The 15,912-nt window shown below is 42.4% G+C and overlaps 1 protein-coding gene across 6 annotated transcripts in view; it reads right to left on the minus strand.

The window, feature by feature from the left end:
- Positions 1-15,912, minus strand: part of OBSL1 (obscurin like cytoskeletal adaptor 1) — a 70,093-nt gene that overhangs the window by 20,733 nt on the left and 33,448 nt on the right. For 5 of the 6 annotated variants that reach the window (XR_013540668.1, XM_072985343.2, XM_020792119.3 and 2 more), the window contains exons 13-16: positions 13,234-13,512; positions 12,204-12,476; positions 10,555-10,830; positions 913-1,188 (exon numbers count right to left, since the gene is read on the minus strand). Coding sequence is in view for 5 of the 6 variants with exons in the window: in XM_072985343.2 (XP_072841444.2) it covers positions 913-1,188; positions 10,555-10,830; positions 12,204-12,476; positions 13,234-13,512 (1,104 nt within the window). In the remaining variant the exon portion in view is untranslated. The remainder of the gene's footprint in view (positions 1-912; positions 1,189-10,554; positions 10,831-12,203; positions 12,477-13,233; positions 13,513-15,912) is intronic. The other variant, XM_020792121.3, reaches the window with a different exon arrangement.

The following is a 15,912-nucleotide window of genomic DNA, read 5'->3' on the forward strand; positions in this document are numbered from 1 at the left end:
TCTTACATATTCTACAGCATATAGAAAGGTTTTGAGAGGCATATTTTTTGATACTGGGAATTATTTATAATCAATATGAGTCATAGCCACCAACAGCCTTATCTTCCATGGCCAGTGGCTGGAGATGGGATTCCTCACCACCATTGTAAATAATAAGCGCGGAAGTCTTTTTTTTTTTTTTTTTTTTGAAACAAGAAAATCAAAGTGCATTTCTTTGATTTACAAAATTGATAGAATTCTGTTATTCTCAGTACCAAATTTTAACGCTCATTGGAATGTTGCTTTTATTACTACAAACATCAATGGAAACAAGTTTAACTCAAGTTATCACAAGGCACTATGGAAGACAATTTGCTTGAAAAATCCAACACATGTAATGCTTCAAAGGATAAATGCTGTAAGATGTTATATGAATAGCATTCTACACAGTCACTGAAGATGCAGCTCTGTGAAAGCTAATCATATGCACATTGGTGGCAGTGAAAATAAATTAACTCCTACAGATATATACCAGATAAGGGAATAACTATAGGTTACTAATTTTCCTGTTTCTCCTTGGGTAACGTTATGAAGATCCCTCCAAGATTCTGTTCACAAAAGATCAGGAATTAATGGGCGACACGACAATATTAGCCAAAACCGCAGTTCGTGGAAATGGGAACTCAAGGTACCAACTGTGAATAGGCTGACCTTTTATAAACGTATGTGGGAGGAGCAATTTCCATCAAATCTCTTCTCCCCTGCTGAATGTAGATTACTAAAATAGTCTCAGACCCATCTGTACACTGGAACATGATGCTCTTTCCATATAATAGACTGCATTCATGCCTTATTAAAACGGATATTTTTCAAGAAGGACATTGTATATGAATGCACTTTCTTTTTCTCTCCCCCATCTGGCCCTGGCCTTACCCTCTACCGTGACATTGAAGATGAGGCTGTCATCACCACTGTCACACAGATATTCCCCAGCATCACTGCGTTTTGCTCCCCGAATCACCAGTGAATGGTGTGTCCCCTCCTGCTCCAGCCGCACACGCTCTGTGTCCTGCAGCTTCTCCCCATCTTTGTACCACTTCACCTCTCCTTGAGGGCAGGACAGCGTCACTGATAGCATCAGATCCTCTGAAACCAGGCAGCGGTAGTGTGTTTGCAGCTCATCACGCCCCACAATTCGCACTGGGGGGTCTGTCAGCATAAACAAAGGATAAGGTAACATTTGGCTGTTGCTCTGTGTAGTGGATATTTTCATGGCACCCTGACTGTGCAAATCACTTTGCATTCCATAACATTATCATCTTAACAACACTCTTCTACCCCAGGGAGCATTTTTTTTTCTCATTTTACATAAAAAGTATCCTAGGTGGTGCTAGGCTTAAAGGCAACTGGAATGAAATGAATTAGCTAATTCTGGGCACCTAGATTACATGGAGTTAGCCAATCCTATATACCTCAGAAATATCCCAAGGGGGTTATAAAGCTGGTCTGCAATCTATGAGCAAGAGGCCCCGTGGAGAGTCTGGGGTCAGTCCTGGTGCCCCCAGAGAAGCATTAACGAGGCTTTTTCACATTATAATCAGAGAACAAAGAGACCTTTCAGTGTGGTAGACTCTGTATGAACTGTTACAACAGTGATCATTTTTTTTCTAGTAACAAGATTCTAATAAGATGTTTTTGGTATTCTCATCTGATTGGGTATTTTCAGCCAAAGGCCATGCTAAATGTTAGAGGAATTTAATGCATTCTGTTGTGAGCAAGCCTTGTTAACGCTTCTCTTAATACTGAAAGGAGCTGAACGTAGGTGAGACAGGAAGTGTTGCCATTCTCACACGTGAGGCTTGAACTGCCCTTGGAACCCTCTCCAACTCTTCATGTGAAAGCAGAATATCAGATGAAAGAGAGGAAGAGGAAAATTTATCATGCAGATTAGGATCCTGGCCATTGCCCCTTTTACATTTGCTTTACACAACCATGTCACCTGCTGAAGAGTCTCTCCCCAAGGTCATCTTCCCATGCCATCAGATCATCCCAGACTGTGTTCCTCTGAGAGACGATGGCGAAGGAGGCCAGAAAGTCCTCAAGAAGAGGTTGGGCCTTCTCGGCAGCTGCCCGATTCCTCTGCAATCGCCTCCCGGTGGAGCTGTGCTTGGCTCCCTCCCTCCCCAGTTTTAAGAGGCTGCTGAAAACACATCCTTTCCAAGAGGGAACCTCTGTTGAAGTTATTCACCTCTAGATGCCCTCTCTGTTTTGCGGCACCATTAGGTTTTTAATAGTATTAGTAATTTTTTGGGTTGGGGCTTGGCTGCTCTATTTTGTCTGTACGTTGTCACTTTATTATTTTATATGTACACTGCCCAGAATAGTGCTGTGCACAAAAGGGGCAATAAATAAATAAATCTCAACTAAAACCAGAAACCTGCTTTGTAACTGCATGTAAAAGCACACCCTACTTTCATTAGTGATCTCCCATCTGACCAAGCTGTCATGCATCTTCTTCAAAACAGCACCACATATCCCTAAATATTAAATGGGATCTCTGTGAAAATAAACTCTAAAGTAGGGTCAAATTCTTTGGGGTTGTATGCTGATCTTGTTTCTTTGTCTTACTGCAAAGGCATATGTGGTCCCTAAGACACACATTTTTGATTACAATTTAATGAGACAGCTTCTGAAACCCAATGTATGTTAGAATGCAATTTTCCCTTAGTTATAACCAACACACTTTAGGCAGGCGACGCAATCTTCTTGGATTGCATATTTGTTCATATAGGGAGGCGTCCTTTGGAAATGCTGTACTTTTTAACTTCCTAACTGCTCTCCAAAGGGGAAAAAATCCTGTCTGCTGGCATCCATCTCATCTGGATATTTATTCTGAGAAACCATCCGATAATCGCTTACGCACAAAAGAAACTAAAAACAAAACCACTGCCAAGGCTACATCCCTCTGTCACAAAGGCAGCTCCATCTAGAGATCAAAACAGCACAGTGAGGTTTGGAATGCCTTAACAGCGGTCTTCTTGTCCTCACAACAAATGAGTTTCCTCCCCCCTCTGTTCTGATTGTACCCCTGTTAACTCCATGAGTTCTGTGTAGCTGGTCATACGATTCGGGGGCAATAAAGTATTCCTAGTTCCGCTGAGTTTCAGCACCAAACATCATTGCTTTTGAATAGTATGTTGCAGATAAACTCCTAATTCTTAACTTCCATGCCCTGGTAACCCCCTAGCCATAAAGCCCAGTTTGGAACTGGCTGTGATTAATCCGTCACGGGGAAAGGGCAGTCTTGCACACCACCGGCGCGACAGAGCTCCCTTTCTGCCAGAACAGCGAGAGTCAGTCTCTAAAATCCTTGCAACAAGAAGGACCATTTTACTCAACAAGCTGCTTCCTGTTGCCCTTCCTCTTTGCTAGCTACTGTTGCTTGTTATGTGTGGATAGGCTGCTGAAAAAAGGTATTGACACCAAAGGCCACAAGGAGGTTCTGTTTGAGAAGAAACAACAATCAGCACGATTCATGTTTGCCTTGCACACGCTACACTGAGACCACCAGAAGCACTCACAGAATGTTTTCATTTTTAAAAGCAAAGAAAAAGTTGTATTAAAAATAACTTCTCAAAGCCAAACAGAAGGACAAGAGGAGCCCAATCTCCCCCATCAAGGAAAAGCAAATAAATGAAATCTTCTGAGAGTTTTACATCGTGTTCTCCTTGGATATTCCAATCGCTACCTTGGAAAGAAAGCTTCACAAGGCCTTGACTCAAAGATTCCTTAAGAGGAGGAATAAACTAGCTAGCCAAGGAAGACAGCATGAGGGAGATCTGCAACTCAAAACCCATTGTGTGGCTTCTCATAAAAAGCACCAAACAAATGTTGAATCCTGAACATCACCTCTGAAACAGCACAACCTGTTGTGTTACATAAATAGCCAAGTATAAATTCTATAGATAAATTTTAACCAAATGGTGGAAGTGGGGCACCAAATACAGTATTACAAATGACATGCTTTGACAATACAGGCACCTGCTTGTTCCAGATGAAAGCAAAACAATCATCATCAGAAAGTAGGACTTGAAAAAGGCTTTCACTCTGACATACATAATGCCAAACTGTACCCTGTAGATCAGTCCATGAGACATTCCAGCATCCCAATGCACTCTAATTATACCCCCACTCCAGCTTGCCTATAAGTGGCTTTAAGAAAACCAAACAGCTATGAGAAAGCCAAACCTAGTAGATATTGGAAAAGCTGCTTACCATCTCAAGAATCTCACAGCCAACAGAACTGGCTGCGGAATTCTTTGTCTGTGTTGGGCTTATGTACCTATGAATGTATTCTAGAATTACAAGAACACAGCAGTTCTGTAGATAAGGAAGGACATGCTCACAGAGACAGCAGTGGGAACACAGGAATTGTAGCAGCACATAAATGTAAAAAAAAAAAAAAAAACAGAAAAGCCAGTATGCACTTCCAAGCAAGCAGAGAAGACAGCAGGCTAGTGCAACAATATCCAAACTAGGAAGCCAATGTTCAGAATTCAAACTGATCTCACAACCTGGCTTTTATTCAGTGACATTTCCACTGGTCTTGAGGCACAGAATGTCTCCAACTGGATACAAGGCCAGATTGCAGGCCTAATACTTTAGACAATAAGTACTTTTCTCCTTCTGCTTTAATTACCAGATAATAACCTGTTACAAGACAAAGTCATAATAAACCCCAGAGCATTGGCCTTACAACTGGATGGCCATTCATTCTGGTCCAACTTTGCTCAAGCTCTATACCTGCATGGAATATAAGGAGCTTGGCAGAGTCTGTGATCTGGAATGACTCAGTGTTTCCAGGCTATCTCACCAATACCGGCTAGGACTTTTCCCCACAACTATCACTCATGACCAGCAACAGCAACAACACTTTGATCTCAGTTCCCTCTCTTGGTGCAGCCACGGTCTGCACTCACCAGTCACTTGGATGGTGAAAGTCATGGTATCATTATCAGTGTTGCAGCTGTATTTCCCAGAATGCTCTGAGTCAATGGCAGAAATGACCAGGTATCACCAGCCCTGGTCCCTCCTCCAAGGCTGTTGTTAGCCTCTAGTAGTGTGACATAGTCCTTAACTCAGCAGAGAGGCATATTCCCATGAGAAACCACAAAAGGTCACTGTCACTGCCTTCCCCCATGGAGACCTTCTGGACAGGAGGAGTCCTGTAGGGTTGCACAATCTTCACAGGGAGCTCTAGAAGGAGAGGGCAGGCAGCCCAAGTTTGAAGCAACCACAGGCGAGGCTTGTGCTGCTGGGCCAACCCCCTTCCCCCAATCTTTCACTGGACAGCTTGTGGAAGGAGCTCTGGGCTCAGGGAACAGGGAAGTCTTCTGAGAGAAACGGATTCCATCTCCTCTCTCGCTTAGTGGCAGGAAATTCCCTTCCCTAACATCTAAACCCCAAGCTAGCATTTACGTGAGAATGTGTCTCGCTTTAGCAACTAGTCACAGGTGCCTTTTTCATTCCTTCTGTGATCTCTCTCTCCCTCCCACCCAAAAAATGGCATTCAGACAATCTTCTCCATGCTTCTTGTAGCTTCATTGGTGTAGAAAGGCAGTTTAGCGCTTCAAGCACACACTCTGTTCCTTTTCTCTCATAGTAGGAAAAGCTGCTCAGAGGTGAGGGAAGAGTTTTAGCCGAGAAAATTATGTTGAGGAAGGTGGGGGTGTAAGAGAGAAAACACTGGGAACAACTTGATGTAACCAACAGTCTGTGTAATTTGGCTTAATTTTTCTCAATCTTGATAGCTATCCAACTGCCCTCTCTAATACTTAAAGTTGTTTTAAAGAGACACTGGAATCCAAAGCAACATTAATGTGTCTCTCCATAGTTTTGTGTCCATGTTTAACATCTTTCCTTCTTCATTAAAACATTTAGAAACAATATTAGAAACAATGTAGCAGCATCAAACAGTTTATGCCCAAACATTTCTCATTAAGTTATGTTTTGTTATCCCTTCACATAGGAAGAGCCCTGCTGGATCAGGCCAAGGGCCCATCTAGTCCAGCCCCACCAGATGCCTCAGGAAGCACACGAGACAACTAGATAGCTGTCTCCTGATACCCCTCCCCTGCATCTGGCATTTGGAGGTACCTTCCTTTTAAGCCTGGAGATTATAAATCCCCATCATGGCTTGTAACCTGTGATAGATTTTTCCTCCAGAAACCTGTCAAATCCCCTTTTAAAGGCATCTAGGCCAGATGCCATCATCAATGCATCCTGTGGCAAGCAGTTCCACAAACAACATGCTGGGTAAAGAAATTTTTTCTTTTTCCTGTTCTCACTCTCCCAGCACTCAATTGGAGTGGGTGTCCCCTGGTTCTGGTATTGCGTGAAAGGGAAAAGAGCTTCCCTCTATCCACTTTATCCATCCCCTGCATAATTTTATATGTCTCAAACATGTCTCCCCTTAGGCACCTTTTCTTTAGACTAAAGAGCCTCAAATGCTGTAGCTTTTCCTCATAAGGGAGGTGCCCCAGCCCAGTCATCATTTGAGTTGTTCTCTTCAGCACCTTTTCTAGTTCCACAATGTCTTTTTTGACGTGCGGTGACCAGAACTGTACACAATACTCAAGGTGCAGCCTTACCAGTGTTTTGAGCAATGGCATTATAAGGTTGGCTTTTATTTTCAATCCCCTTTTTAATGATACCTAGCACAGAATTGGGACGTGGTGGTGCTGCGGGTTAAACCGCAGAAGCCTCTGTGCTGTAAGATCTGTAGATCTTCAGCTGTAAGATCGAATCCACGTGACGGAGTGAGTGCCCATCGCTTGTCCCAGCTCCCGCCAACCTAGCGGTTCAAAAGCATGCAAATGCAAGTAGATAAATAGGGACCACCTCGGTGGGAAGGTAACAGCATTCCGTGTCTAAGTCGCACTGGCCGTGTGACCACGGAAAGATTGTCTTCGGACAAAACGCTGGCTCTATGGCTTGAAGAGCGGGATGAGCGCCGCCCCCTAGAGTCAAACACGACTGGACAAAAATTGTCAAGGGGAACCTTTACCTTTACCTTAGCACAGAAATAAATAAATAAATAAATAAATAGATAGATAGATAGATAGATAGATAGATAGATAGATAGATAGATAGATAGATAGATAGATAGATAGATAGATAGATAGATTGATTGATTGATTGATTGATTGATTGATTGATTGATTGATTGATTGATTGATTGATTGATTGATTATCTAATGCGACTTAGACACGGAATGCTGTTACCTTCCCACCGAGGTGGTCCCTATTTATCTACTTGCATTTGCATGCTTTTGAACCGCTAGGTTGGCGGGAGCTGGGACAAGCGATGGGCACTCACTCCGTCACGTGGATTCGATCTTACAGCTGAAGATCTACAGATCTTACAGCACAGAGGCTTCTGCGGTTTAACCCGCAGCACCACCACGTCCCAATTCTGTGCTAGGTATCATTAAAAAGGGGATTGAAAATAAAATTAATTAGCCCTCTTCACTGCTGCTGCACACTGGGTTGACCCTTTCATTGAGCTGCCCACCAGCACACCAAGATCTCTCCTAATCTGTCACAAACATCTCAGAACCCACTGGCTGATAAAGTTTTGATTTTTTTTTGCCCCAATGTGCATTACTTTACATTTTCTTATACTGAAACACATTTACTATTTTGCCGCCCATTCTCCCAGTGTGGAGAGATCGTTCTGGAGCTCTTCACAATCCCTTCTGGTCTTCACCACCCAGAAAAGTTTTGTGTCATCTGCAAACTTGGCCACCTCACTACTTATCTCTGTCTCCAGGTCATTGAGGAACAGGTTGAAAAGCACGGGTCCCAGGACAGATCCCTGGGGCACACTGCCTCTCACCTTTCTCTGTGTTTCCTGATTCTCAGACAATTCTTAGTCTATAAGAGGACCTGCCCTCTTATCCCCTGTGGAGTTTTCTCAGCAGCCTTTGGTGAGGGACCACATCAAACACTTTCTGAAAATCCAGATAGACTATATCCACTGGTTTGCCCACATCCATATGCCTGTTGATCTTTTCAAAGAATTCTAAAAGAATTGTGATGCAAGATTTACCCTTATAGAAGCCATGCTGATTTTCCCTCAGCAAGGCATGTTCTTGAATGAGGCTTTCCACCATCTTCCCTGGAACAGACGTTAGGCTAACCGGCCTGTAGTCTCCCCCTCCTTCCCTTTTCACAGATTAGCATGACATGTGCTATCCTCCAGTCCTCTGGCACTGTGGCCGTTTTAAGGGACAAGTTGTATATTTTAGTTAAAAGATCAGCAACTTCATTCCTCTAACAAATTTTAAAAAGTTTTTATTATTTCCTTTTATATTGCTGGCCATACATTCGTCAAAGTCTTTTGTTGCCTTCCATATCATCTTTATATATTTCTTTTTCCAGAGTTTGTGTTCCTTTTTATTTTCCTCATTTGGGAAGGATTTCTATTTATGGAAGAAGCCCTCATTGTTCTTTAAAGCCTCTCTAACTCTGCCCATTAACTATACCAGCACCCTCTTGAACTTAGTTGAGCCCTTCTTTCTTTGTGGTATACACTTCTGCTGGGCCTGTACTTCTGTTTTTTTAAACAGGCTCCACACACCCTGGAGAGATTGGATTCTTTTTACCTTCCCTTTCAACTTCTTTCTAACTAGTTTCCTCATCTGAGGAAAGTCCGCTCTTCAGAAATCAAGGGTATTTGTGTCACATGGCAAAAGATATCACAGCATGGTCACTATTCCCTAGCAGCTCAATGACATTCAGGTCCCTAACCAGGTCCTGAGTACCACACAATATTAAATCCAGAGTCACCTGTCCTCTCCCTCTCTCCATGACAAGTTGCTCAAGGCACAGTTATTTAGCACGGGAAGAAATCTGGTCTCTCTTTCTTGACCTGAACATGCATTGACCCAGTCAATGTGAGGATAATTGAAGTCCCCCATGATTACAATCCTGTCCCTCTTGGACACCTCCCTGATTTATCTCCTCATTTCAAGGTCCCCCTCAAGTTTTTTATCTGGAGGCTGATAGCACGCCTCCACTATCACATCACTCCTTGGGCCTGGTCGTTTAACCCACAGTGATTCTATGGTAGAGTATTGGAACGGTGGCTGCAGGTTGAAAAGTCTGTAGGTCGAGTCTCCATTGACCTACAATGCATTGAAAACCGATTAATCCTGTAACCAGCCGTTTTAGTTCCGCTTTTGTTCCATTTTGGTTTTTTTCTGGTCTGTAGGTCGATTCTCCGGCTGCAAGTTGAACCTAAATTTTGCAGCCAGAGAAGTCTGTAACTCAAAAAGTCTGTAAGTCGAGGGTCCACTGTATTGTTATGCCACATTTCTCCCAACAAGGGATCCAAAGCAGCTCATAACATTAAAATTCACACAATTTTAAAAACACAGTAAGTTAAGTATTAAAAGATAAATTTGACAATATATGATTTAAAAATTAAATTAAAAGATTAGAACATTTAAAAAATATGTTAAGCCAAGACTCCTGCCAGCAAAAGCTTATCTTTTGCACCATAACAATAGTTGTTCTGTAATGTCTTAGTTGATCCATGGAGACTCCCAAACCACTGCTAGCAGCCTAAAACAATGATATCCCACTTCAAGGACATAAAGCCATACACTGACTGACAATCTCTTATTTGCTCTTAATAAGGATGGTTTGTGGAATGAGCAAGGGATTCCTCTCCCCCCCCCCAAACTTTCAGGGTGCACATAGAGCATTGTGTATTTTTTTTAAAGGTGAATAAGGGGAGACATAACAGAAAAAAATTAAAATGTGTATCATGTGGATAAACATGTTTCTGCCCCCACCTCTCATTGTAAGCACAGTTACGGCACATCAGACTTCATTTGGATTAGACATTTCAAGAAAGAGTGTAAAGAGATGTAGCATGGTGGCAATTCAATGTATCTTACAATGTCTAGTTTTTCTCTGTTAATACAATTTCCAGAGATGTAAGTAATATATATCAGAACAGCCTATGCTGTTTCAACAGTAAGAGAATGGCTAGACTAAGAAAATTTACACATTAGCCACACAGAACGAAGATGGGCTGTGTGGGGATCAGTGACCCAAATCCTGTTGAATAAAGTATTCTGGCATAAGGGAGATAATCTCATCCAGGAAACAAAATAGCTGACAACTAAAGGGTTTCTGTTTCAACCCCAAGTCTGAAATAGCTCACTTTGTGTGTGAGTCATATGAGCCCCAGGATGTTAGTAGAAATGCCTTAATTACCAGCAATCTGCTTTGCTAGTAGCAGCATTTTCCCACAAATTAAATTAAGTTCCTGTTTCCATACCAGAGCTTGCACAGCTTGTGTACAATGAGACTGATTATGCATGACATGTGCAACCTCAAAATAGAAGCAAAGTTATTTCACCTGCTGGATATTGTCACATTACTTACACTGTTGTACTGTACTCAACAGGATTTTGACCAGTGTTTTTCAAATGTAAGGTCCTGAGCCAGAACAGGTTTTGGAGCTTGTCTTCAAAACTGCAGTTTCTATACAGCAGTGCTTACCTGAAACCATGACATCAAAGGAAACGGACTCATCCTTGGTCTCACAGATGTATTCACCTGCATCTTCAGCACTTGTTTGCAGGATAACCAGGTGATGATGAGCACCATCCGTCTGAAGCAAAAGGTTGGGTGTCTCATCTACCTCCAGGCCATCTTTGAACCAGCGTACTGTGGCATCAGGGATGGATACCTCACAGCTCAGCTCCAAGCGTTCAAATGCCCACACATGCTTTTCCAATGAACGTTCCACAGGGTGCAAAATCTGTACTGGGGGTTCTACCAGACAGATACAAGAGAGAAACATAAGAGACCCCATCCCTCTTATCTGCATCTTCAGCAGAGCCTTAAGGCCCATTGCCTGCATTCAACTACTGAAGCCCTTCCTGTAAACCCTGGGCCTCTCCCAGACTCTCACCTTTGAGTCTTCGCCAATGAAAAACAGACACCAGACTCTGCCTAGTTGCCCGTTCAAAAGCAAAACAACTTCCACGTGGTTGTCTGAATTTCAATAAACAACACAAAAAGGGTGGCTCTTATGAAGCTCTGAACTCATTAAATTAAATGTCTACCATCGATCCATCCATCCATCCATCCATCCATCCATCCATCCATCCATCCATCCATCCATCCATCCATCCATCCATCCATCCATCCATCCATCCATCCATCCATTTAAATTAATATGCCTCTTAACAGCATATTCTTAGAAAGCTGCTGCTTCTGGGAAAAGCAGCTTCAGGAGAGGACTATTTTCCACAGAACTGCAGTCAGTAATATCCACTTACTGCTTTCCTGTTTCAGTTCCTCCTTTGTAGGATTTCTGATTTATGCTTGCAAAGCTAAACATGCATCTGAACATCCTAAAATGCATAATGGGTACAGGGAGAGACAGTAGGGGAGCACTGGTGGAAAAGGACATTATCCTGACACTATTGCTTCCCAATTAAAAATTATCCTCTCCCAAGCTTTCTCTTCCCTAAGAGAAACAGCCCTTGTCTGGATTCAAATTAGAGTTGGGTAATGTTTGGCCCTCCAACGTTATACTGCACTGAAATTCCTGCTAGCTCCAGCCAGAATAAAAATTAGTGAGGAAAAAAGTCAGCATGGCTCATGGACAGAGACAAAGTAGGGCCTCACTCCAAAATTTTAGGGATGATACTCCTACACCCATCATGAGTTGCTTATGAGACTATGGGAGGTGCCGTCCAACAACACCTGGAGGGCCACAAGTTGCCCACTCCTACTTTTTAAACCATGGGTTGATGTGTAATCGGTCTGACCTTTTAAAAGCCCCTTCTGGTGTCTCCCCAAGCCCTATCAGAGAGATTCCCTTTATTCTTTTATCTCTTCAGAGGTACAGTAACTAAATTTGAGCCTTGTTGACATACAGATAATCCCAAAAAACTGAATGTCGCTTCTTCCTGTCTTCTGTTTGAGATCACTCAGATCCACAATGCTCTGTAGAGCTCAGAAGCAGGACGGATTTGCCTGGAACCAAAGATCCCAAATCTGGCATTCTCTAATTAGATAATGAGCATCTTGAGAGTAGACAGAGGCAGCAACCCATAGCTACAACATGAAAGGGACTGTTGGAGTTAAACGTGGCATAAAATGTACTTCAAGGGGCTGAATCTCACACAATTATTTACCTTTGATGGTGATATTGAAAAAGATAGAGTCGGCACCAGTGTCACACACAAACTCCCCTGTGTCTTGAGCCTGGGCAGCAACAATGATGAGACGGCGATGAGGCCCTTCATTCTCCAGCAGAAGACCATCATTTTCCTCCACTTCTTCCCCATCCTTGTACCAGCACACAGCAGCATCCATGCGGGACAACTCACAGGCCATCACCACACGCTCTGAGACTTGATAGATATGAGGGGCATCTGCATTAGAGGACACCACTCGAACAGGGGACTCTGTAGGAGGAAAGCAGTAATAGCATAGACAGTGGCCATCACTTCCAACACAAGGTCTGTAGTGGGGGAGAAGGAAAAGGAAGGGGGTCTTATTGCTGTGTAATTCATTAGCTCTGGCTAGAGAACAAAAAGAGAGGGAGAGAGCGCTGAATTTTTGAGAAGACTAGAGGAGGTCAGATAGATATGATCCTTAGAAATTAGCTACAAAAACATTTGAAGAGTCAGTAGAAGTAAGAGAGAAAATGCTGATTTCAAACAGACAAGATAGGTCCAAGTTCTAAAACAACAATATACCATCAAGGAGATTCTGACTGATGGCAACCCTTTTCAAGATTTTATATATCCAGAAATGGTTTCCCACTCTCTTATTCTGGGTGTGCTCTGGAACCATGCAGCTTGCCCAAGGCAACATAGACTGCCTGTCCTCCTACAAGGCACAATGGGGAATCCAACCCCAAACCTCTGGTTCCATTGTCAGGTAGCCAGCTCACTAAACAATATAGCCAGCCTCCCTAAGAAATTAATGATGAGAAAATACTTCTGTTCTGAGATGCTGTCTCTCCAGCTCCAGAGTTTTTCCAGTTAGGAGCAGCTCACTAGGTCTTTCCAAGATAGCCCTTTCCAACCTGGTGCCCCCATATGTGCTGGGCAAACATGATGGGATCTTAATCTAACACATCTGGAGGACACAATTTTGGAGAAAGCTGGTCCAGCAATTTGCTAATTCACATCCTTCCGTCCCTTTGCATCAACTTACCATCCACTGTCACAGTAAAGTTGACATTGTCATCAATTGCATTGCATGTATATATCCCAGAGTCCAGAGGGCAAGCTGAATGGATCAAGAGCCTCCGAATGCAGCCCTCTGATTGGACAGTGAGGTTGTTATCATCCAAGACAAGAGTCTCTCCATCCTTGAGCCAATGGACAGGAGCATCAGGAGCAGAAACCTCACACTCAAGGAGGAGAGGCATCCCAGTCAAGATCTTCTGGAGACATTGGGACTCTGACATTGGGGTGATGTGCACCTTGGGAGCTAAAGAGATAGACACTGTGAATGGTCAACAGCACCTCTGGCCTCCTGTAGTCAGGTGAAGTAGGACCTAGCCCTCACATAGGTTTACAGAAAATCCGTGCTATTAGGAGAGAATGGCTGAAATCCTATACGAGAAATTCACATCTGAGCTTAACATCAACCACAGTAACCAAAGGTTTCTTATCCCCTATCCAGGTTCCTAGGCTACCTTAGGATCCCTCTCGGCATGGGAAAGCATTTGGGGGCTGTGGGAGGGGGTTAGCCTAAATGTCTTTAAACTGTCACCACGGAGGAAAGCAGCAGCTAATTTCAGACATTTAAGTCTCCCCACCCTTGTAATATAGCCCACAAAGGCTTCCCCAGGACCAATGGGATCCTAAGGAAGTCCAGAAACCTTATAGATAATATAAGGTTATCCCCTTGGATAAGAAACGAGGTAATCTTTGATTAAATCATCAAATTTTACATTACTGGAATTCAGTCAACGTGTTTCTTGCACTTTTAACCATTCTTACTCTAACTTCTTCTAACAGGTGTAGGGAACTTGTGCCTCCCAATATTGCTCAACTACAGCTCCCATTTATTCCTGATGACTAGCCATGCTGACCAGGCAAATGAGGGTCACAGTCCATGTTCAGTGGCATGCTATTTTTCAAGAACTGCTCCCCAAAATTTAAAACAGAACTCTGGCAAGAAACACAAATAAAATGGGGAGGGATCTCAATACCAAACTAGTTTGATTGGCACTTTTTGTTTCCAAGTAAACAGTAAATAAGATAGCTAATGGGGAACAGTAACAACAGCATCTACATTATGGTGGTGTTGCCTAAATAGTGGCTTTCAAATGAGAGCAGAAAAGAAATATGTGCTTTCCTCGCCCCCCTCCCCATTTCTTTCTTGGTGGGTTCAACATATGCCAGACACACAGTTGAAATCCAACATGTCTCAAGTTACAGCAATTGGTAATGCTGGATCAAGAGTTTTCTTTGAATTGTGTCTTGGAAAGGATCCAGAGCTGAACTCAGTTCCCTAGTGAGACGCTTATTGAAGAAATCATGAATCCAACAGGCAACCAAAGAAGCTTTAATTAACTTTACTGAGAAGTTAAAATGAAAGCACAATGTGTAATTGAATAGCTATTGAATGAAGAATTGATATTCAGAGTGGTATGCAGAAGGTAATTCAATTTAGAATTGGCCATAATAACTTTTAGGTGAGTTGTAATTCTCTTCCCTGACTTGATAGCCCAATGGGAAATGTTTTGCTCTGATCGTTATTTTAGATTTTGCTTTTATTCTTTATTATAGCTATCAGTTGTTTGCCACATATATTCATTATAACTATTATGGATGTGGGTGTAAATGAAAACTTTGAAAAACTGGAAAGGAAGATGTCATCAATCAGCATATTGCTATGGCTTCATTAATGTTTCTAGAGCATGCTTAACCCATCCAATAGCTATGGAAGAGGATGAGTTCCCACCAGTCTCCATAAAGCTCTGGGAAACACAGTCTCCTAAAATCATCTAAGATTTCACATCTCCTTCTCTCCTTGACCTTTCAATCTTATTTAAGGGACAAATAGTCAGGTGGTTCTGAGATATCGTTTGGCTGTCAGGACATTTTGCCACTTTGAAAGTTTGTTGCTATTATGTGTCATCAATTCACTTGTGAGCCACAATGACCCTATAAATAAATGATTTCCAAAAGGTCCTATCATTAATAGCCCTGCTCATGTCTTGCAAGCTAAAGGCCTGGCTTCCTATATTAAATCCATTTACCTCAACTTACACCATCTTCTTTTCCTTCTGCCTTCAGCTTTTCCTAATACTATTGACTTTTCCAATGGGTTTTGTATTTCAGGCTTAATTTATCTAGAATCCAGCTATTATTAATTTTTTTACCAATTGATGGTATCCATAAAGATCTCCTGCAACAGTTTTTCCAATGAATAGATTTTTTTCCCCTCTCACATTTCTTTAATGGCTGGAATCCTATTGCTTGTAAGTTTTATACAACTTACCATAGGTAATTATGGCTAATTGATGAGGTGCTGGGGCACACTTTGGTTACACAGTTGCATCTGTGACCAGACACATGATCAAGACATGCCCTGGCACTTCATCAATAAACTGAAATTAGCTGTGGCCAGTATTGTGCAACTGGGCATGCAACAGATAACGTCTATAGAGATTTCTCAACTTACAGTAATTAACCTCTAAATTACATGATTTGCATAACTGTGCAACAAGATTTCAACCAATTACATTTAGAGTCCATTCCAGTTCTACAAATTCATGATTCATCTACAGTGTGAGCATCTTCACTTAGACTCAAGCCAAGTCTGTGTTGTTGCAGTAACTGCTTTACATTGCATTTTCACAAAGTCGGACAGGTTTAC

Source organism: Pogona vitticeps, chromosome 1, assembly GCF_051106095.1.
Source record: "Pogona vitticeps strain Pit_001003342236 chromosome 1, PviZW2.1, whole genome shotgun sequence".
Taxonomy (NCBI): Eukaryota; Metazoa; Chordata; class Lepidosauria; order Squamata; family Agamidae; genus Pogona; species Pogona vitticeps.